The sequence below is a fragment of the Mus pahari genome, chromosome 21 (genome assembly GCF_900095145.1).
Source record: "Mus pahari chromosome 21, PAHARI_EIJ_v1.1, whole genome shotgun sequence".
NCBI classification, from domain to species: Eukaryota; Metazoa; Chordata; class Mammalia; order Rodentia; family Muridae; genus Mus; species Mus pahari.
Window position 1 is genome coordinate 34,916,578 of NC_034610.1, and position 22,112 is coordinate 34,938,689.

A 22,112-nucleotide genomic window follows, 5' to 3' on the forward strand; every position below is an offset into this window, starting at 1 on the left:
GTGCTGGCCCACACTGTTTTTGCAGAAAACATGGGTTTGGTTCCTAGCAACCACTCGGGACATCTCACAACCATCTAGGTCCAGATGATCCAACACTCTCTTCTGGCCTCCACGGGTATCTGTATTCATATATATAAACAAACACATATACATATAATTACAAATTATTACAAAATGATAAAAATGTGTGTACCAGGTGAATGTTCTTGTAGTGGTAGCCCATATGCTGTAAGAATCATTTAGGAAACTTAGGTAGGAATATATTATGTTACTTATGAAGGAAGTTCAGGTCATACAATGTCATTTCTTTTATGTCCCCTTTTGCCAGACTTGGATTTTAGTTGCCAGTCACTTACTGCCCTTCTGTTCTCACAGTCTGCCCAGAAAATATGGAAAAGTTGTGTTACTCTGACTAGATTATTCCTCAGGGGCAAGAGAGACAGAGACAAGACCATAATGATCCAGTTTACTTCTTACGTTAGTCTCTTTGCATGCTCTTTACAAAAAAACAATGGGTACTGAAGGTTAAAGAAAGAACGCTTCCTTCCTTATTTTTACTTTGCCAGGACAACCATGACTAAAAATACCTGGCCTTCGTCTGAGGGTTACAGGCTGAAAGCCCTTGATCTCTTTCTGTTCCTTTATAGTCTGAAGATAAGAGGCTTAAACAGCCTGCTCTTAAAGTTCTCAACAACCCACCTGTTAGCTTTGCTGATATGTCTATTTATTTCTTCTTTAAATCTCCATCAAAGAAGTATATTCGTGTTGTACTCTTGTTCATAGGAACTCACCTTTAAGTCATGAACCGTCAGTTGATTCTCTTTGGCCCTGCTGCCATGACAAGACAAACACATCCATCCCTATCAATTTCCTGTGACAGGCAGCCAGCAGCTGTCACCAATTAGCATCTCCTTGCTGTGTCCTTGGTGAGACTCACCCACAGTGCAAGAGACATTTAATGCCTTTGGACTTGGAAGAATGTCTGGGAGGGCATCCGGCTACGGTACAGTGGCTCTGATAGTGGCCTCCCAAGTGCCAGCTAAAAAACTCGGTCGTGACTACCCAGAGTGCCCTTCCTTCATCTGGATGATTTGGGGGAGGATGCACTGTCTGTACGCAGGATTCTACAGGGTGGCAAAGGGAGTCTACAGACTTCCTGGTACACTTCACCGAAGAAAGGGAAGAGGCAGCATGGCTTTGTTTACCAGCCTCTGCCGCCAGCTCACTACCAAACATTGGAACAAATTGGGCTCTCCTATCTGAAGAGCTATTCCAGCCACAGACACCTCTAGCAGTGGGCTCCCTCTGCTGCAGGAATGTGTACCTTTGACTCTCCCAGGCGTTTGGAGGGCTGTAAAGGAACAGCTGAGAAAAACCACAGACTCCGTGCACAATGAATCGAACATGGTCTAGGTGCTTTGATTAACTTAAAGAGACACTGTCAAGAACTAAAGGTCAAAAATCGGACCAAACATGCACGGTTTTTATCCGACTTGAATGTCTGATAAGAACCATATAGAATGCTGGGGGAAACTATTTTCACTTTGTTTGTTTATAAATTTTGCTTTAAGTGGGACTCACAAACCTTTCGTTTTGTGTTCCCTAGGGTGTGGGAGACACCCAGCAGCGGCTCATGTTAGCACCCGCCCTCGCACACCCACACTGTGGGACTTTTCCATAAATTTCAGCTATGGCTTTTACTTCGATGCAGATGCGATTATTTCAAACATTTGTGCAACAGCGGGGGGAGGGGGAGGCAAAAGGAAAAGAAAAGAAATAAAAAGAAAAGGCTCCGATTGCCAAGAAGAAGCTGACAAATTCGTCGAGGGGAAGATTCACTTTTGAGCTCATGAGTGGGAGTCACAGACCAAAGTGAATCTTCAAAGCTGGGGGACAGTGCTGCATTGGAACAGAAAACAAGCAGAAAAAACTAACAGCTTGACAGTGTCCTTTTAAGAACGATGGACAATTGGATAAGACAGTCGTGCAAAACCACGGCACGTCCATGAGTCCCTCATTCTTGATGGCATGCACCACAATTGGCTCCATGTTAGAAAGTGGAAATACCCAGGAGAGAGAAAGCAAGGGGCAAAACACTGTATTTCCATGCAGCTTCTTTCTCTTACACATTCACTGCAGTGTGGGGGTTTTCAAAGCTGCACATGTGCCGACGGACACTGGCTGCCGGGCGAGAATTCTGGCTGCCTCTTCCTGAAGATTGAAAAGAAAAAGCAAGGGGTTAAACAGGATGCGCACAGCTAGCCACTGTGACTCCACCACTCAGGAGGTGCCTGGTCCACGGCAGGGCCAAGCCTGGCTCCTGAACCTTTCTGCACGTCTCTGCTTCTGTGTCTTGGTTGCAACAGTGGCTGTTTCTTACTGCTGGAGCTCCTTTCTCAAAGCAACATCAGTGGACTCACTTTGCCATGGCAGAGCCAACTCTTTTCCAGGGGTCTCTCCTAGACTGGTTCTTTCCCTTCACTCTGGACATACTACTTTGGGAGGCTGTGGATAGTCATGTAGGTTGACTTTCGACCACCATGCCTCTTGATGGACTTTTGTGAATTTATATCTGAACCCAATGGCTTTCCATTTCATTTCTCGTTGTATGCCATATTAACCGATTCTGAAGGCATGGCTGCCATTCATTTCAAGTCATGATTTTTTTCTTGTGGTCATAAAATTTTTATATGTCTAATAGTTGAATGTAGGAGACCCACCTGCTGAGGTTGGATGAATCTGCCACAAGGGGACATGTCATCTCACTCCCTGGCTGATGGATCCTCTTACAAAACACAGGTTGATCTGTCCAGTGTGTCATTCTTAGCAAGAGAGAACACTTGCTAGACACAGCAAAGCTGATGGGGCAGGCATGTAGTTAGAGACTCAGAATAAGTTACTTCCCCATAGCGCTGAGAAAGACCAGTAGCTTAGAAAGTGGTGGTAGAAATGCTATCCTGCTATTATGCCATACAAGAGGGCTACCTTCCCTGGGAAAGACCTTCTGGCAGAAGATACCATGGGAGAAGCACCAGCACATGTCCTTGGCAGTGTTGGAGAGGATGGTAGAGTTCAAGGGAAGTCTCTCGATTTGGGAAACTGAGGATTTACTTTCTTGCAGCTTTCCCCAGTGAACTCACACATGTTTTTGATTAAGTCTGTATTTGATCATTTACTCCAGTCTTTGATGATGGCTCTGTAGGTATAGCCAGAGAGGACCATGACAGTTTTCTATCCCATCAAAACAGAAGAATAGAACCTCAGAAGAAGGAAGAAGAAGAGGAAGGAGAAGGGGAAGGAAGGGAACCATCATGGCTTGTCCCATATTCTAAGCCTTTGAGCTGATGACTAACAGGTTCTAAGAAAAGGATCTGTGAGTTTGAAATCTCTATGTGGAATTAATTCTGAATAGTCATTTTTCACCTTTTGGAAGCAAGGAACCTTGATTGGGTCTATATGATGAGGAAAGATTTTTCTATGCATAGTTGAATATGGTATCGAAAAAGCAAAACCTATCAGTGAATAGCCATCAAATAGCAAGCACCCACAAAACATTCAAAAGCATGTGCTGAACGCTGTAATTTGAAACTCTAGTCCAGAAATGAGAAATAGAAACAAATCAGTATAATTTCATGCCTACTGAGATAATTCATTTATTTTAAAAAATTAGACAAAGAGACACTGTTTGCTGTTGAACTTGCCAACTAGACTAACAATGACATAAAACATGCCAACCTGAAATCACAAACACCATTTAAAAAGTGGTCAGCATAGAGGAGACAATAAAGAGAAACTTGTGCTTGGATTTAGAAAATAAAGTTGAAAAGAACATTTAACATGTAAAATATTGCTAAAACTCTCTTCCTCAAGAAAGGAGTTGGATAATATATCCAAACTCTTCCTGCATTCATTTGACTTTAAAATTAAGTCTACTTTGGAGAAAAGTATGCACATTGCCTGGTCAAATGGTGTCAGGCACCAGGGTTTCCAGCAGGTCTAGCTTCAGAAGCCAGAGACTAGCAAGATCCCTCTGGGAGCCCTACACTTGCTGTTTATTATTCTGGGATCAGCCTCTTAAAACGCTCTCAATTTTATCCTTAAGTTTGTGTTCTGAAAGTGATGGGGGAATGAGAAAATGGAACATGTCTTGAAGCATACACTCACAGATGGTCACATACCAACAGTCTCTCTCTTTTACTTGCATGGGACTTTGAGTATAGTCTCTCTTTTCCTTTCTGTCCCAGTTATTATAGCCTCCCATTCCTGTAGATGGCAAGGCACCACTACTGCAGGGACCTTCTTGGGCACAAGCTCCTGAAGGACCAAGATATGTTACTGTCTCCATCTCTGTGTTCCCTCCCCCCCCCCCAGAACATTTAATACAATGACCAGTTTACAGGCTATAGGGGAGGGATGGACCTCTTGCCTATTCTTGATCCAGATCTTCAGATGTATCTGGACTGATAGAATGCTCTGGCTCTCACATCTATAACATGGCTCAGGTGGGGAGAACATAATAGCAAGAGACAATTTAATTTGAGTTCTGTCATGGTACCTGCACAGGGATTGATTGGGAGTAGAACTTTGCATCTTGGATGGTGCACACATGTTAAGTCCCATAATAAGGAGTTAGGATAACAACTGGAATGAGAGGTTTTCCCCTGAGAATGTCTTTCTGTACAAGTGAACATGACATTAAATGACAACTATAAAACAGAAAGAATTTGCAGATGAGAGCTAATAGGCTTGCATTGCTCCTTTAGCATGATTCTGTTTCCAGCTTTTGAACCAAGGACTTTATGTTTTAGTTTTGCTCTGGACCTTTCAAGTGATCCTGTCTGTTAAGGATGGGTAACATACAAATGAGATGGGAACTGTCCTGGTAGCATGGAGACAGTCTGATCTTTGCACAGGTGCAGTGATTTGCATGCTGGGACAGCATCTGCATTTCTATATGCTCCAGGGGAGCTGTAGTAGGAAACTCTATGGTCTCTGTAGCTCACTCTTTTTGGCACTACTTCTGCATTTAGTCAAGTTTGTGGTTGCTTTTGGGTTTCAGCCTGATTGACAGCTTTATGTAGTAATTGTAAGAATTACAAAGCCACACTAATTGACTACTGATCAAAGCAGTTGAGAAGAGTAAAATCTCCTTCATGATCTTGAAGATTTTGGTCTCTGTCTTTTCCTTTGAATTTAAGTAAAATAAAGAATACCCCTGCACACTGGCTTTGAGTGTGTGAAAAGGATATTTACTAAAGATTATTGGCCAAGATGCCCAACGGGCCATTTTACCAGCTACATAAATACTGAGAGAAGGAGCTTGGCTTTAGGGTATTTTTAGCAGCTGTAAAACCACATTTTCAAACAACTACAGATTCGTCAAATCAGAGTAAAAGCTTGGAGGGAAAAGGCAGCATATGGGGGCTTGTCAAATATAAGTCCCAAATCTGTGCTGGAATCTTTTGGCACAAATTATGGATTTAAAGAAACCCCAGAATTTTAGTTGGAAAGATCTTTTCAGTAATTTCTTTCGAAAGTGCAAGGGACCCCCCATCCCTCTATCTAATTCTCTCCCCTTTTTGTGTTATTTTTATATAAAGTTGCTCCTTGCCATGAACCAATGGACTATCCAAACTTTCCCCTCTTGATTCTATTATCCAAATAATATTCCTTTATATAGAAGCCTACATCTCTTTGAGTATACTTAGATCCAAATGGTTTTGTTTTATTGTGTTATTTTATCTACATTGAATATATCCTACATCCATTTCTGATAGACTTTATCCTTTATGTGGACTTGAGAAATGTCAGAAGTTGTTTTCCGAAACATGACATTGATAACTGGACAAAGAACCCAGAGTGCTTTGTGTCTTCAATTAAGTCATTACCTCTTTCAAATTCACTTTTATTCATAAAATATTGTTGGACTTGTATGTGTAAAAGGGGATCCAGAAAGCAAAGAGTGGTTTCAGGTTCACCCATTACTGTGAAAGGTGGAGAAAGTCATTGTGTTTTTAAGTTACCCTAATTCATAATGTCTCCAAATTCACCTGCACTTCCATGTGATGTTAGCCATCTTCCTTACTCAAGAGTGTCAATACATATAGCAGCATCTCAACTGCATTTCATTTTGGCAATATCAGTGACATCAAGTGGGTGTGCAAGGCAGAGGTAAATGCTGGATGGAGTTGGGTGAGTTGCCTGTGTTTGAAGCTGTATGTCTGTGATAGAGTTGGGGGTGAATCTACTTTTAGTAGAAACAGAATGTTCTAGACAATTCCAGATGGTCACTCTTAAGGATATTTACAGCTCACCATGGAAATAATGTGGCAGCTGTCCAAACTGGTCATGAAGAATGACAGCAACCACTCAAGACCATGTTAGCAGACCGTGATCCACCTTTTTTGGTTGTCATGGCTATAGATAAGTAAGATCATTTGTGTCTCTGATTGGTTTTCATAAGCCAGATGCATTTTCCCTATTATCTAAATTTATTATTTATTTCCTCAGTGTTTACTACTCAGAGTAGAGAATGGAATTCTGCATGCATGCATAAGCCACTTGTGAATTTTAATTTCTCCCACTTTTCCTTGTAACACACACATTTAATACAGTGTTTAATTAACACAAATGCAGTCTCCCTATTATTGTCATAAAATATTGCTCCATTAAAAAATCCTTAGTTTCTAAGATTGCAAGCTAATAAGAGACTATGGGAGATGATTTAATAAAGCCTTATTTATTTACTACCACAGATTCATCACATATTAAAACCCATTGTCTCTGGAAAACAATCAGAGTATGTTAAAGGTTTCTATATATTAGTCTACTTACTAATCACATTTTAGAGAGAAAATCGTTTCATCCTTTGGAACATCTTAATCTATTTATAATATTTGTATAACTGTACAAATAATATGTGGAAGCTTTTATGTTATTAAGTATTGTGTTTATGGCCTTACACTTCATTTTAATTCAACAATGGCCCCCTTCACGTGCATAGACAACTAGTTTAGTACTTAAACTAAACGGAATAAATATGTTCCACAAACCTCTCTACTCTTCAGTGAATATCAGTTTAGGTTGTTTCCCATATTTTGCTCTTTGGAGCAAACCCTCTTTAGCACATCCCCTTGCTCACAAATGCTGTGCTTTTTACAGGAAGTACCCAGAGGTTGAACTGGTAAGTTGTTCTTTTTATGGTACCAACACTGTCTGAGGAGTGCTTGAGTGATTTACACTGGTTTGTGAGGTTCCATGTTGTTATTTATAACTCTACTTACATTTTCAATATTTAAAAAAATTACCTTTTGATTAGGAAAAATGACTGATATAAACTGTAGTCTGCTTAACACAAACACAATACACCTTTAGCCAGTGTTTGACCCACTGATTTTAATAGTCATTACTGATCAAAGGACTGAACCAGTGCTTTGACTAAATGATTAAGTGTAGAGAGATATGAGCTAGAGAAATCCAGAAAACTGTAAGCCAAGCTTTTGGAGTGAACATGAGAGAATTTCATACTTGAATGCCAAGTGAACACACAGATGATAAAGTCAGCCTATACTAATGAGGACTCAGATGGGAACAAAGATGGAGAATTGTACCAGAAACTTTATACTGTATTTTTTTTTGTAACTTTATCTATAATCTGAAATTTTGAATGAAGCTGAATTCTGAAGTAAAAGAACAACAGATTTTGTGGAGGAATTTTCAAAACAGCATTACTTGTAGACTGTGGTCCAGTTATCACTAGCTGCTTTTAAGCAGGTTTATAGTGATGATTTGGAACAAACTGAAGAGTAAAAGACATTTATAAACTTGACTGTTATCAAGAAAAGGAATTTGAAAGTTTCCTTCAAAGAGAATGCCCTCTTGAGGATATTAGTGTCATTAAAGAGAGGCTGGTCTCTCTACCCTAGAGTTATAGAATAGGTTACTAGGGGCATTTTATGAGTTAGTGGTAACTTGCTTATCCAAGACTCCTGCATGTAAAACTCCAACCTCATTTGACTTTCCTGTGAAAAAAGAGCTTTGCTGGGCGCTCCCCTCAAAATGGGTACCTAGAAGAAAAACTTCCCAGGTCCAGCCACCCAGACATTAAGGAGAGATTAAAACGCCGGTCCAAGCTCCATCACTGTTTAGCTGGCAGCAAAATCAGTGTGGTTTTTCTCCACATGGAACTGGTTGTGTAGGCATGCTGAATGTTGTAAAGTTACAAAGGATTGCATCAAATTCCCACAGAAATCTCCACTGCAAGGAGAGAGAGTCAACCAGAGCCAAATGTTCTACATGATTCCCATAAAAATGATCCGTATGGAGTTGTGAAGTTAAACCATAAGTTAAAGTTTAGGAAAACTTAAAATATTGGACATAGCAGAAATGTGTGCTGAGACAGTGGCAGGTACCAAATGGAAGCACCCCAAAGAGAGAAGCCATGTGGAACATTAATGATACGGCTGTAAGGATGAGACTGTCTAAGCCTGTTGGCATGTGATCATGACATGTTCTTCAAATGCTGGACATGGAGGAACAGGATTTCCTGGTTTCCCTGCTGAGTTTAGTCTTATTCTGGTTCATCCATCTGTGCTTCATTTCTCCTTCTTGAACAGGAATGTTTACTCTGTGCCATAGTATTTTGGAAGCAGGTAACTTCCACCTTGATTTTTCCAGGGACTCACAACTAACAGGTTGTTTCGAGCCTCAGTAGAAATTCTGGCCTTAGACTTTTGAGCAACATTAAGAGTTTGGGATTTGTTACAGATTGAAAATCAAATACGCAAAGATAACTGTAAAGAGACCTAGTATTGGGGTGAGAATTCTGAAAATGTTGCCTATAGCCATAACATGACTATTATACTTTTGTTTCCATTGAGGTTTATGTCATGCTATTGTTTACCCTTAAACAGAGGGATGCTAATCACAATATTAAGTTTTGTGTCATCACTCCTCAAATCTGAAGAATCATTATGCAAGTATCACACTGTTAGGAGCATAGTCACCATAGCTCCGCTCCCCCTGATCATAGTTGTATCACAGCCTATTGAAAAGGATAAAAGGGAGAGATTTAGGCAGAAAAAAAAACCCTTCAGCCTTTAGCTAAAACGTAATGCCTTGGAGAAAAGCAACTCTTATGCTGAAAATGAGTAGAAAAAAAAATATTTTTCGAAAACCACTTGCAGACATTGAGACGGTACCATGACAACCAGAATCCAAGGGATCAATAAGTCAGAGGAAGAGAATTTCAGTGGGAAAGCAGATAATCTTCAAGCTATTCTTCCCTCAGGATCTTCCATGATTCTTGATATAGAACAACAAATAGAGAATCCAGGTCAAATAAAACACATGGGGTTTGGTGGGGGAGGTCAAGAAGCCTTTTAATCAGGCTGTAGACATAGACATTTGAATTTAAGTTTCCCAAAGAAGTCAGGACTTGAGGATTCAAGATCCTGGAATGAGCACAGAAAAGCAAGGTGGAACTGAACACGTTTTTATGAGATTACAGGATACATTGAATTTGCTTCAGTCCACCACCAGATGATACATAAAGGAAAAACGTGAACCGCTGAGGGAGTTCAGGCCAGCCCTGACTTATGATGGGTTTACCCAGACCTTTTAGGCTTTATGGCAGTGTGAACATGTTATACACTTAGGAGAAACTTGATTTTGAAATTTGAGTTAGGATTGGCCTTCATGAATAAATAAATAAATAATGAACAAATAGATCCCAGGGAACTATCTAGTCATGAAGACATACACAAAGTCCTCATCTAGAAAGTAAAGCCCACCCAGGAGCATCCTCATTTCAAGTGGGAAGTCTTCAGAACCACAACGAATCAATGTGGGTCAAGGTAGAAACTGAATAAAGACATTCCTTAAACCCACCACACACAGAAATTAGTCAAGACGTATGATAGCACTAAAGGTGGGAGTCAAATTCACAAAGCTCATAAATGAAACAGACAATGCCCTGAAGACCTGGTGACTGGCAAATATATTTTATGGTGGACATAAAAATAACTAAGCATAAAAGTGATCATTCTAGCTTCATCAAAATTAATAACTCTCACTCATCAAAAGATATGAACCAATAAAATAAAGCATCAAGTCAATCATATAAGAAAATGCGCAATACATAGCATCACTGACTTGCTTTAGGAACTGGATTTTTCAATTCTTTTTATTAATTTATTTATGGCCTCTGAAGCGAAATACTAACACATATATTAAAATGCATAAATTTTTAATGATGGTTGATATGTTTTACATGAATATGTAACATACTCATATATTCAACATAAAAACTAATTACAGAAATGATGATTTGGGGGTTGAAGAGTTATTTCAAGAGAAACTACAAAGATCTCCACACATATGCTATAGTCAGATACACATACAGACACACACACATACACACACATGTGCATGCATGCACAAATAAAAAGATTGTATAATGATTTTTGTCAAAAATAATTGCAGAAATGAAACTCAATTAGTATTAAAAGTAAGAATTCTAGTTCAAAATGAATGCACAGTTGGACAAAGTAAATATACTAAACCTATTTTAAAAGGAGAAGATATTACTCCTTTTAAGTGTGTGAGAAACATTTTTTAAAAAACTTCTCACTATTGAGCTGTGAGAAATGAGAATAAGTATTCTAGAACACTTGTATGGGTATCGCAAGAAGTGAATATACAATTTTGAAATATACTGATTCCTTGGATTCTTCTTGTGGGAGGAAGGGAGTATGTTTGTAGTACATGAAAATACCTGAACTTGAACTATCTGTGAATTTCGGGATTGAATAGGCTGAGAACATAAATAACAAATAGGGTATGAAACCCTAATTTTCAGTAGATGCTTAAATAATTTTCTGTCTTACAGCAATATGAAATTTCATTAAACTCTTGCATGTTCTAAGTAAATAGAGTGTAGTTGGTAGACTAGGGGTATTACTGTCTCCACTATAGAGATAAAACAACCATATTGAAATCTATAGCAAGTGAATGTGAAAGTGAGGCATGCGACTGTGACCACAGTGAGTATTGTTCCTGAATCGTCCCATTGCATTCAGCCATCCATATTGTACTGCATTCTATGCCTCTACATTCTGCTGTCTCAACTAGCATCCTTCTTTTCTGGCCTGAAACACCGTCTCCAGAAGTTGCTATAGATGAGAGAGAAGCCAGCAGTGGTCACAACCAGCTTTTGACCTTACAGGCTACAATACCAATTTGTCAATCAAGACGTGTGTATTTGTACAATAGTGGCACCACTGCTGTGGCAGTAACCGACTGATTTATGACTGGAGCTGGGGCCCACTCTATATGCACTGTGGAGCTGGGGCCCACTCTATATGCACTATGGAGTTCATTTCTTGCACTATGGATCTGGTTAAAGGCTTATGACTTGGAAAGCTCTTGGCTCTAGACATGAACCTTATACTTTCATTCTGCTAATTGCTCATGTTGATCTGTGTCTTAACTTTGTGTGTGTGTGTGTGTGTGTGTGTGTGTGTGTGTGTGTGTGTGTGTAATAGATTACTGCTATCTTCACCCTTGATTAAAGAAATTTACCTTTCATCAAATAGCAGTTAACACAGTGACTCATGGTCAGCCAAAGTGCTGAGTGACTATTGCCTGCTCATCTTTAGATGGGACACCCATATTTCTCCCTCCTAGGCTCTAAGAACATCGTGCAAGACTTGGATTAGAAAGAATATAAGCTCCAGGTGACAAGAGGACTATAAACACTGTCTTATGGCTATGACCTGGCCACCGTACTCATGAACTCACAGCAGCCCAAGTTGTCTGCAAATGACCAGTACAAGACTGATTCTTGGATGAGAAAGAAGTTCATGGCTCCCTATCCAGTGTATCTCCTGGCAGCTGAGGGTTCCTGGTGGAGACGGTCACTACCTTTAGTGAGGCGACTACTGAGTGAGTAGATAACTTCAGACCCATACCCTGTGAATGGCACTGGTTAAATCCAGTGAGTCACAGAACAAAATAAAAAGACTGATGGGACATGAAAGGACTGATGGGTATTTGGTGGCAGCAGGAGGAGGAGGCATGATGGAAGGGTGAGCATGGGTTAAGATGAATTCCGTACATGTAAGAACTTGTTAAAGAAAAGAAATCATAAAAACAAGCTCCAGCTTAAGCCATACTTCCTGTCAACATTTCCCCACCCTTAGATCAGTTAAATGTCTCGTGGTGTTCCGTAACACCTGCACTTCTCGTTATTAACCCTTCATTGTATGGTCTTTGGTTAGATATCAGTTCCCACAAAGGGTAGGCTCCAAGCTGTTTTTCCCACCACTGTATTTGTCCTAGTGCCCAGCACATAGCATGTGCTTGAAAAAGTCATTATCAAGTGAGCTACCACTGTTTCTCTTGCATATTTGAAGGGCGTATGAGAAAAAAGTGCATCCTGGAACTTTTCCTGGACCTCTCATCTCTAGCCCTGTTGCTATGGTTCAGATATTCTTGACCCTCTCAGAGTTCGTGCGCTTGGAGGCTTTTAGCATGCATGATATCATTAAGAGGATATGGAACCTTTAAGAAGTGGGGAATCATGGGGAATGATTGGGATATAGTAGATGCTGCCTTAGTTGGCGAATGATGCTAGTCTTTGCAATGAGTTGGCTCCTGGGAGTGAATTGATATAAAGTAACCTACCTTATGCATTTTGTCATTCTATGCTCAGCAGGTTCACTTCCTTTTCTTCTGTTATATTGTGTTGGAGTCAATCAAGCCGGCCTTCATCCTAAGCTACACTGCTGGAGCCTCTCAATCTTGGAATGCGAGCTTTCAAAACTCTGACCTAGCCCTTTAGCCTCTTCTCTTCGCCTTCTTCTCTCCCCCCCCCCCTCTGCTCTTCTCTAACCTTCTACCTGCTCGCACCCCCCATTCCTGCATAATACACCTCTCTCACTGGAAAAAACAACTCTGACCTAAGTAATTGTCCTAAATTATAGATACAAGGATAGAAAACAAATTTGTGTAACTATTGATAAAAACCTGGTTTTATTCTTTCCTTGTGTGATGGCAAGAATGACGTGTGTGTGTGTGTGTGTGTGTGTGTGTGTGTGTATGCATGTGTGTGTACATGAGTCTGTTTGAGGGCAGGGGTCAAGATTCTGTATTTCTCCATTAAAATATCCATCCTTTTGTGAAACAGGGACACCCAGGGACCTGAAACTTACCATGTCAACTAGGCTGACTGGCCAGCAAACTCTTAAAGTTGCTCCAGCTAACAGAAGGTAACTTAAGCAGAGCATGCATCTTTAAGGCTGAAAAACTGGGGAAAAGGTGTTTCTCTTTGTTACTAATTTCTTCCAAATGGTAATTTCTTAGTCTCTTTAGCTGCATCACTCTCAAGACTTGATATACCTTGGTTGGTAGCTGACTCTTCATATATCTCAAAGAAAATCCGCATAGGGAGTGCTATTCAGTAACCTTTAGTCGTCGCAAGGTTTCTTTGAACCTTTGAAATAAAATTATAAATGCATTTTGGTGAACCTGAGTAAGTATTGCTTATATATTTTATTTGCGTTTTTATATTTATTTTGAGGGTCTCACATAGCACAGGCTGATCTTGAAGCTTGCTTTATAGTGGAGAATGTTCTTGAACTCCTGATTCTCCTGCTTCTATATCCCCTGTGCTGGGATTATAAGAACGTGCCACATCTCACAGCTTACATAGTGTTAGAGATAAAGTCCACGGCTTCATGCATGGTAGTCAGTCAGATACTCTTCTTCCACCAGCTTAGCTCTATCCGCAACATCTTCCTTTTCTATTTTATTACTTAATGTTAACAATATTGATTTTATTTTGGTCTGCGTCTTAGGTGCATTTTACTTCAATAGACAGTGTTCTGGTGGCCCGATAAAGTAAAGAAAAATAAAAATAAAAAAAAAATCTTTCTTCCCCTCTCCCTCTTGAGTCTGATGCAAATGGAAGGCATCTTATAGCCTGAAGTCCACAAAATAAAATTACCAGGAAGACCTGGTTTTCCCTGAGCTTCACTATGCTCCCCACACCCTCCAAACATGCACTGTGTTCAGGCTGGGCCTTTCCCCTTCACTTGCATTGCTGTTTTGTTTTGTTTTTTTTTTTTTTTTACATGTTACACAGAACTATGCAGACAGTAGGACCTGGATGAGTCTCTCTGGGTAGCTGGATATGTAACAACACACTGACTCAGGAGCCTTAGGATGGTTGCTCGTAGGTTGACCATGAACATCAAAGAAACAGAAAATGGATCCACAGAAGATATAGGAAACATACAGAGAGAAAAAGATAGACCTTCAATCTTTCTACACAGGATCTGAGTCCTCCATGTGGCCCAGAAGCACTCTGAATTTCATAGCCTGAGCTACTCGGCATGACTTTCTCATATTCTATATAATAAATACCTCATTCTTCTTTGCTTAGGCTGGCTCAAGTTGTTGCCTATAACTCTGTCTAAATGAGTCAAAGCTTCTAATTCCATTGGAACTTTTCTCTTGAATGCTCAGTCTGTGATCTGCCAATATTTATGCTCGGAGACTACCTTTACAAGCACACTTCCATGGCTTGCTTTGCTTGGGAGCAGATAACACTTCATACTGGACGCTAAGGTGAACAGATGGAATGTGAATGACCTCATCCTTCTCTCGCTCGGGCCAAGCGTGGACAAGATGCCAAACTGTGCCAAACAGGGCATCCTTCCCCACACACACCTCATAGTGAGGAGCATCTCATGCCCCTGTTTTCATCAGATCTGCAGCTTTGCCATTCCATATAGTGTGCATAAAAGGAGCTAGTGGTGAAAAATGCATATTTGCTGTTTCCAGAACATACTTTCCTTGAAGGTATAAGGAGTTTCATGTTGGGATCTGGACTTCCAGATATCTGTGCATATTTTCAAAATATTAATATTACTAGACAACAATGACTAATAGGGATTCTGCTAAACATTCAAACATACCCTTTATAGAGTTAAATAGAAATATTTAATTCCAATAATTCTATGAGATAACTACAGTTATGGCTCTATTTTCATAATAAATATGTAAAGTAATCACCTCAACTCTTAGCTTAAAAATAACAAGATTATTCAAACATTTGCTGCAGGAGTACTACCTTAATGTGATGTTAATAGGTAGGCAGGAGATAATTGAATCACGAGGGTAAAGCATCACAAATGGGATCAATGCCCTTATACAGATACAGACGAGATCTTGCTTCTCTTGCTCTCTGACCTCTGACCTCTGAGTCTAAGAGGAAGCTTCAATGGAGCATAACAATGCTTGCATTTCTCACCCTCCAGAAGTATGTGAACTGACTTCCCACTAGTTAAACCTCTTGTCTATCATACTTTTTCTATGAAAACCCCGACTTCATAGCACCTAACTCCGTAGTTATCCTCCATATAAACATATCCTCTGTACATATCCTCCATGTAGCATCATACTATGTGTTATTTCCTGTGTCTACTTCCATTGTAATGGCATTACCCCCAATAAAGTATAAATTCCTGTAGGGCATGCTTCAAGGTTTATTCATTTTATTAAATTCCTGAACAATTGCATATATTATTAAAGTTGCAGACACAGAAGTTTATGAGTGAAGAAATAAATAATTGTTTTCTTGTTTGCAAAGGGTTGTTATAAACAGGCCTGTCTTGGACCATTATTAGTATGTCACTAGAATATTTTTAAATTCATCTTAGACCATTAAGTACTATGAACAAATGAGCCCAAAAACTTGGGGAAGTTGAGTACATCAAAATCACATACCTTCATTATTAAAAAAAAAAAAAATCCTTTATTCAAGCTGGATTAGCTTCTGCTTAAAAGTCATGCTATAATCTAATCATTGTATCAGTTTAAAACTCAAAATACAAAATGTAAGTATTGAAAATAGCTGTTTCAGTGCTATTTGTGTTCTTGGTATGTACTCTGCTAGGACAAGGGGGAAAAGGCAGAGAACCACAGCGACCCCAGTTTGCTGCCTTGGTGGGAAGCAGATTGTATTCATTTTTGTCTTCCTGGAGTGGCACACATTCCTTGATCTTGAGCCAGGGGCACCTCTGGGTGACCTCCCATCCTAGCATTCTCCTCTACATGCAGGACACTTAGAGAAAATGTTCCTGAACATTTCTCTTCTGGTTTTTATTCTTTTCTCGGGTCTGCCCTTTCTCTGTGTGGTGTGTCCTGTCTGTTTTGACAATTGTGCTTTAAGTCCACAGCTCTTGCTGAGACCTTCATTTTGATGGCCAAGCTTAAATTTCTAAGTAGCCTATGGATACCTCCATTTGGGTGTCCTTACAGCATTGTCAGTCAAACTAACTCTAAAGTGCAACTCCTCACCCTTCCTTGTCCCACCGCAGTCTTTACATTCCCTCATAACTCAGGTTTTACCTTCTAGGGTAAAATTGTGACAACCACAATATTCTACCTTTATTTCTTTAGTTCAGATCCCTTAACTGCTTTTCTGGCTCAAAGGAATGAAACTCAGAAGGAAAAGAAAAGCAATGCTTTAGATTCAAGTTTCATCCCAGCTTTTAATTTTTAAACTTAAAAACTTGAAATTGAACCTTTGTCACCTGATCTTTCTGTACTTAACCTTGTCCCATAATGCTTATAAATGATTCTGACTTTCCCCCAGAGACCTTCACTGCACTTTTTGGTTAATAGCAAAAATATCTAACATTGCATTAAAAACTAGATAATAGCTATCGTTTGCCTTCTTCCTGCATCTCTAGGTTTATCCACTGGCTCCATTCTCATACCAGTCCACATGTTTTTTTGTTTTGTTTTGTTTTGTTTTTGTTGGTTTTTGTTTTTTTTTTAATCAGAGTGACCTAGAAGCAAATGAACATCCTATAATCTTCACTTACATTATTTCCTACACATGAAATAAGCTCATTATACAGTGGTTTATACCACTGAAGAAATTCAGTAACATGAAGTCCAAGCCCTTCCAAACCTTTCCTAGATGCTACAGCATAGGAAAACCGTTTTTCATGCCTGGACATTTAAGATATCACGCATATCTTAAATGATAGATACCTTTATATTGACTTACGTTTGTCTCCCTTCTTATGTTGCAAGATTGCAACAGTCAGTGCCTTGTTCTTATATGTTGGTTAGCATTATTCTTGTTCTTATATATTGTTCTTGTATATTGTCTAGCATTGTATCAGATATTAAAATGTTTCTAAGTTTGCAGTTGAAACAATAGTTGATTAGATAAATGACGGAATCCGTTGTACAGACTGCTCAGTAGATAGTATTATCAAAGAGTAAAATTGGATGACAAGTGTGTGTTTCAGCAAAACTGCCCATTTACCATGAAATAAATTACGGCTTACACTAATGTTAAAGAGTAAGAGGTCCTTGCGCATAGGAATCCAGGGAAGTTCAACATGCAGGCTTGTCTCTTCGATGGAAGGAGATATCTACCTTTCTCCTGGCACACTGGGAAAGCGTGTGGTTTACAACCTGGTGAGCCCTTGCTATCTGTAGGGCCAGGCTTCACCTGTATCCCCCAGAATAGTAGGTTTGCTGGTCTCAGACATTCCCCACAAAATCTTCTAGGCCATAAAGCCTATCCTTGTGAGAGATGCCGTGTCTGGGTTCTCTTTGGACCAGGCCAATCCCGACTCCTGTCAGCATCACGTTTACCTCAGTCATAATCCCTTAACCCTAAATCTTGAGCACCATTTCCAAGCTGATAGTGCTCATTTTTATGAAAGAAGCTGGAAGTACTTTGTAAAGAATTTCAATGTAAACGTGTCTTGAGCTTTGTTATACTCACGGGACTGAGTTCATTGTCATCAGCAAACTCTTCTTCCCCAAATATTGTGCTGTGCTTTAATATAGCTAAAATAGATGAGGTCAGACTTCAGAAGTGTGACCACTGGGTTCTGACCGGCTCACTAAGTTAGGCCAAGCCGAATTTCATTCCTACCTCACCTGGGTCACCTCCCTGCTAGCCTAGTGCTTGCAGGAAGCCCCGCAAAAAAATGATCTCAGACTACAATGATTTTTCATCTTGATCCACAATCAAGTGTATGTTCTTACAGGAATAGAGATATGCTGGCTGGGCTGTCATTCACTGATACCTGTTCCCGCCCAGTCAGCTTTCTTTTCGTAATCAAAGTAGGACAGAGAAACTCGATGCTGACCTGGAGGATAATGACTATTACTAAAGTCAAGTAAGATTCTAGTAAGGAACTATTTAATTTGTACTTCAGTTGCTTAGATAAAACACCCTAACTAAAGGAATTCAGACCAGAAATGGTTGATTTCAGCTCTCAGTTCCTAGTTAAGGTTCACCATAGCAGGGAGGTCACCTCAGCAGGCGCTTGAGAGGGTTGGTCACATCATACCCCTAACAAGGAATGGAGATTAATGAATACAAGCAGGCTTTTACCCCATGCAAGGCCTGGCCCATGGGGTAGGTTATCCAGCTCAATTAAGGCAATTAAGAAAATCTTTCCTATCCTAACCCATCTAGGCCATCTCAGTGAGATTCCCTTCCCTGGCAATTTTATGTTGTGCCAAGTTGTCAATCAAAACTAACCATGACAGGTGTGAGCCCCAGTATATTCAGTACTTCAGTTTTCTCTTGAATTCAGAGAAACAGAAACAAAACAAAATGAAAATGACGATAAAATAACCCAATTAGGGTTAGGAAACATTGCAGCACTGTCGTAGTCAGTTCCCATAAGAACATGTGGGTTAATATTACTCTCATATCACCATATTTTCCTTGTCGTTATAATTCACTTTTATGCACAATCATGAATATAGAAGCTAGAAGTCGGGTATGGCAACTTTTCATCTGCATGAACTGCCAAAGTGGCCCTCAGTTTACCTTAAATTAGCGAACTAAGTGACTGACTAGTTTTATGTCAACTTGACAGAATGTCTAGTCATCAGAGAGGAGGGAACCTCAATTGAGAAACTGCCTCTTTAAAAAAGCAGGCTGTGTTAAACATCTTAATTGGTGATTGATGGAGGGAGGGACCAGTTCATAGTGGGCTGGTGGTCCTTGGTTCTATAAGAAAGCAAGCTGATAGGCTGTGCTGGGAATGGGGAGCGAGCCAGTAAGCAGAACTCTTCCATGGACTCCAGATTCCTTACCTGATTTACTCAAATGATGAGCAGTACAGGGTAAGCCAAAGCAATTCTTTTCTTTCCACATTGCTTTAGTCACTATTGCATCCCAGTAGTAACCCTAACTTAGGACATTTAGTTAACTTCTGCTTATTTAGAAACTATGAAATGCTAGTCAGACAATGCTATTAGTATAACTCTTTTTAAAGAAGCAGGCTGATAAATAAGCCTAGTAGTTTTGCTCATTCAGCTATGTCAAATCATCATTACCTTCATAGGAAGTCACACCTAATTTTGTTTATATTATCACTTTGGGAAGTACACTGCCCAAAAAAAGGATAAAAACATTTGATATCTTTATATTAGCTCAGGAAATATTTTCTGATTTAAATGACTGCAGGACACACCAACAAAAGTAGAGGTATGAAAAGTGACTACACTTTGGTTGGCCTTTCAAAGTTATGTTGTGCCTCATAACAAAAACAAAAATTAAAAAACAGGACATGTTACTGAAGAGCTCAACCCAAATGCCAAATTTATTGATTAAACTCTTCCCAGCCCCCCTCCCCAGAAAAATACATAGCAAGAATTCAAATCTTCAGTTCTATCAGATTCTTACTATGACAAAATTCAAAGTATTTAAATAAATTTGACAATGTGAGCTATGTGCCGTGAGCTCTCCTGTGCACTGGGGAAGCAGGCTGCTGAGAGAATGTCTCTGTACCTCGTACCCCCAGAAGAACTATAGACCAGGTGGAAGATGTTCATCATGGTGTCTGAACAGACTGCTGAACACCCTCAGTACACCATAAATGTAGGAACTGCACATTCTGAAGGCAATAAACTCACTGGGTGACACATTGGCTACAGTTTCATCCACTTGCTTTTGTTGCAAAAATCTGCCAGTTTTTTCTTGCTGCAGAATATATTAGATTGTTTGTGGTTTCCTTCCTTTGGCGACAAACCAAAGAAAAAGATGGCAATAAAAAAAAGGCAAAAACATAGGCACTGAGGTTATTGTTATATTTTAAAATTATAGTCTTGTGGAGAGTTATAAAAGAAGCAAGCAGAGAGTAAATGAGAAAACTGAATAATCAAATTATTGTTTTTGTTTTTTTTTTTTCAGAGAAACTTAGCCCCAGCTACCCACTGTGGGTCAGCTCATTTGCCTGGAACATATTGAAGAAGCTACAAATTGTGAGTTATCATTATTAATTGGAACTAAATTTATCAACATAGCACCCTGATAAGGCTTGCTAAATTGTAGCTAATAGGTAGGCAGTTTATTGGTGAAAGCAAGTATTCCATGACAACCAAATCAATAAGCTCAGATTACACTGAACTTTCCTTTGAATGACAAGTCCCAAATTAAATTAATTTGTAGTCATAATTGGGAAAGGAGTCTTTTCAAATTATAGGAAAGCAGTTTGGGTGTGGGAGGCTGGTCCCGATGTACAGTGATTCTGGCTGCTCAGCAAGTGCCAGGCGTCACTCACATAATGTCAAAGAGCTCTCTCGCATCCCAGCAGCAAGCATAAGGCTGTTTACTCATTCTCTCAAGCAGTATACTCATCCATCCACAGAAAACCACATTCCTGGGGACCAACCCGAGAGAGTTCAATCCCGTAGACTCTCAGAACAATCACTTTGAGGAGTGATGCATGATCAAAACTTACTACTTGTGAATATTCCAGTTTAAAGTGCCCCTGCCCCAGTGTGTGTGTGTGTGTGTGTGTGTGTGTGTGTGTGTGTGTGTGTGTGTGCGCGCGCGCATGTATATACATTTGAATGATGTGTATGTGAGTGTGTTTGGCATGTGAACATGTATATATAAAGGGATACTGACTCCTGTGAGAGTATGTAGGGACTATAGACATACCAGAAGATATCTGGTGTCCTACTATGGTATTCTATACTTTGTACCCTTGTTTGGGGTCTCTCACAGAAGCTGGGCGTGGCTGGTGACCAGAAAGCTTTAGCAACCAACCGTTACTTTATATACGTTTCTCCATCTTCCATAGTGCTGGGGTTACAGATGCAAACCATCCCTGGCTTTTTACAAGTGATTTTTTTTTTTTTTAAACTCAAGCCCTAATGTTTGAACAGCAAGTGTCCTTTCTTACCCATCAAGCCAGCTGCCTAGCTACCTAGCTAGCTCCAGGGATATCGTCTTTCCTGCTGCTTTGCTTTCTCTCACCTCCGACCACTCTCAGTGAAATGAGATGGTATTTCCCAGCTGTCTACCATGGCTAATGGTTTCTTGTTTGTTTCCTGCTCATATCAGGGACCTGGAGGCTTGCTGTTGTGCTAAGAACTCTCTGGAAGTCATTATTGATGGGACACTGGCTAAAAGAAAAATCATGACAAGGAGAAAATCATTACTAGGCATCTTTCATGACCATCAGCTTATAAAGGACTTAATATGAAAAATAAGCATGAATTGTTGGCTTCATTCAAATGCTGCTAAGTGTTAGGGATATTTTTTCCCCTAAAGACTTCTGAATCTCAGCCACAAATTATGATTTCTGTGAGATGCCTGTGTGTGGCTTAAAAAACGTAGAATTTAGTGCACATAGATTCTCATATATTTGTTAAGATAAGAAATGTTATTCCAATTTACGGCTTAGGCAAAGACAGGGTAAGGGGAATTACACTGAAAGTTACATAAATTTGTAGAAGCTCCATTTCTTTAGCTACCTCTCTTACTAGCTTATTTACATGGATGTAATAGCTATAAAGTGTCACTTATGATGCAACTGTTGCTATTGACATTCATTTTAAAAATCCATCTCAAAGAGCAAATATAATCCTGCTTGCGGTGAAAATTGCTGAATCATTCAAATGTTCTATTTCCTTCAGAATTTCAAGTATCCATGTCATTTTTTAAAAATTATAAATACTGCAAAAAAAAATGTGTTTTCATGAGCCTCAGCAAGATAGTATGGACAAAAATTAAATTAAATCAGGGAATATGTACAAAAAATAATTATCATGGA

The 22,112-nt window shown here is 39.6% G+C and overlaps 1 protein-coding gene across 5 annotated transcripts in view; it reads right to left on the reverse strand.

The window, feature by feature from the left end:
- The window catches only part of Grm1 (glutamate metabotropic receptor 1), a 381,700-nt gene that overhangs the window by 10,488 nt on the left and 349,100 nt on the right, over positions 1 to 22,112 (reverse strand). The window contains exon 8 of one of the 5 annotated variants that reach the window (XM_021221220.2): positions 2,127 to 2,211. The exons of the other annotated variants lie outside the window; for them this stretch is intronic. Coding sequence (XP_021076879.1) covers positions 2,151 to 2,211 — 61 coding nt within the window. The 3' untranslated portion in view covers positions 2,127 to 2,150. The remainder of the gene's footprint in view (positions 1 to 2,126; positions 2,212 to 22,112) is intronic. 5 annotated transcript variants of the gene reach the window in all.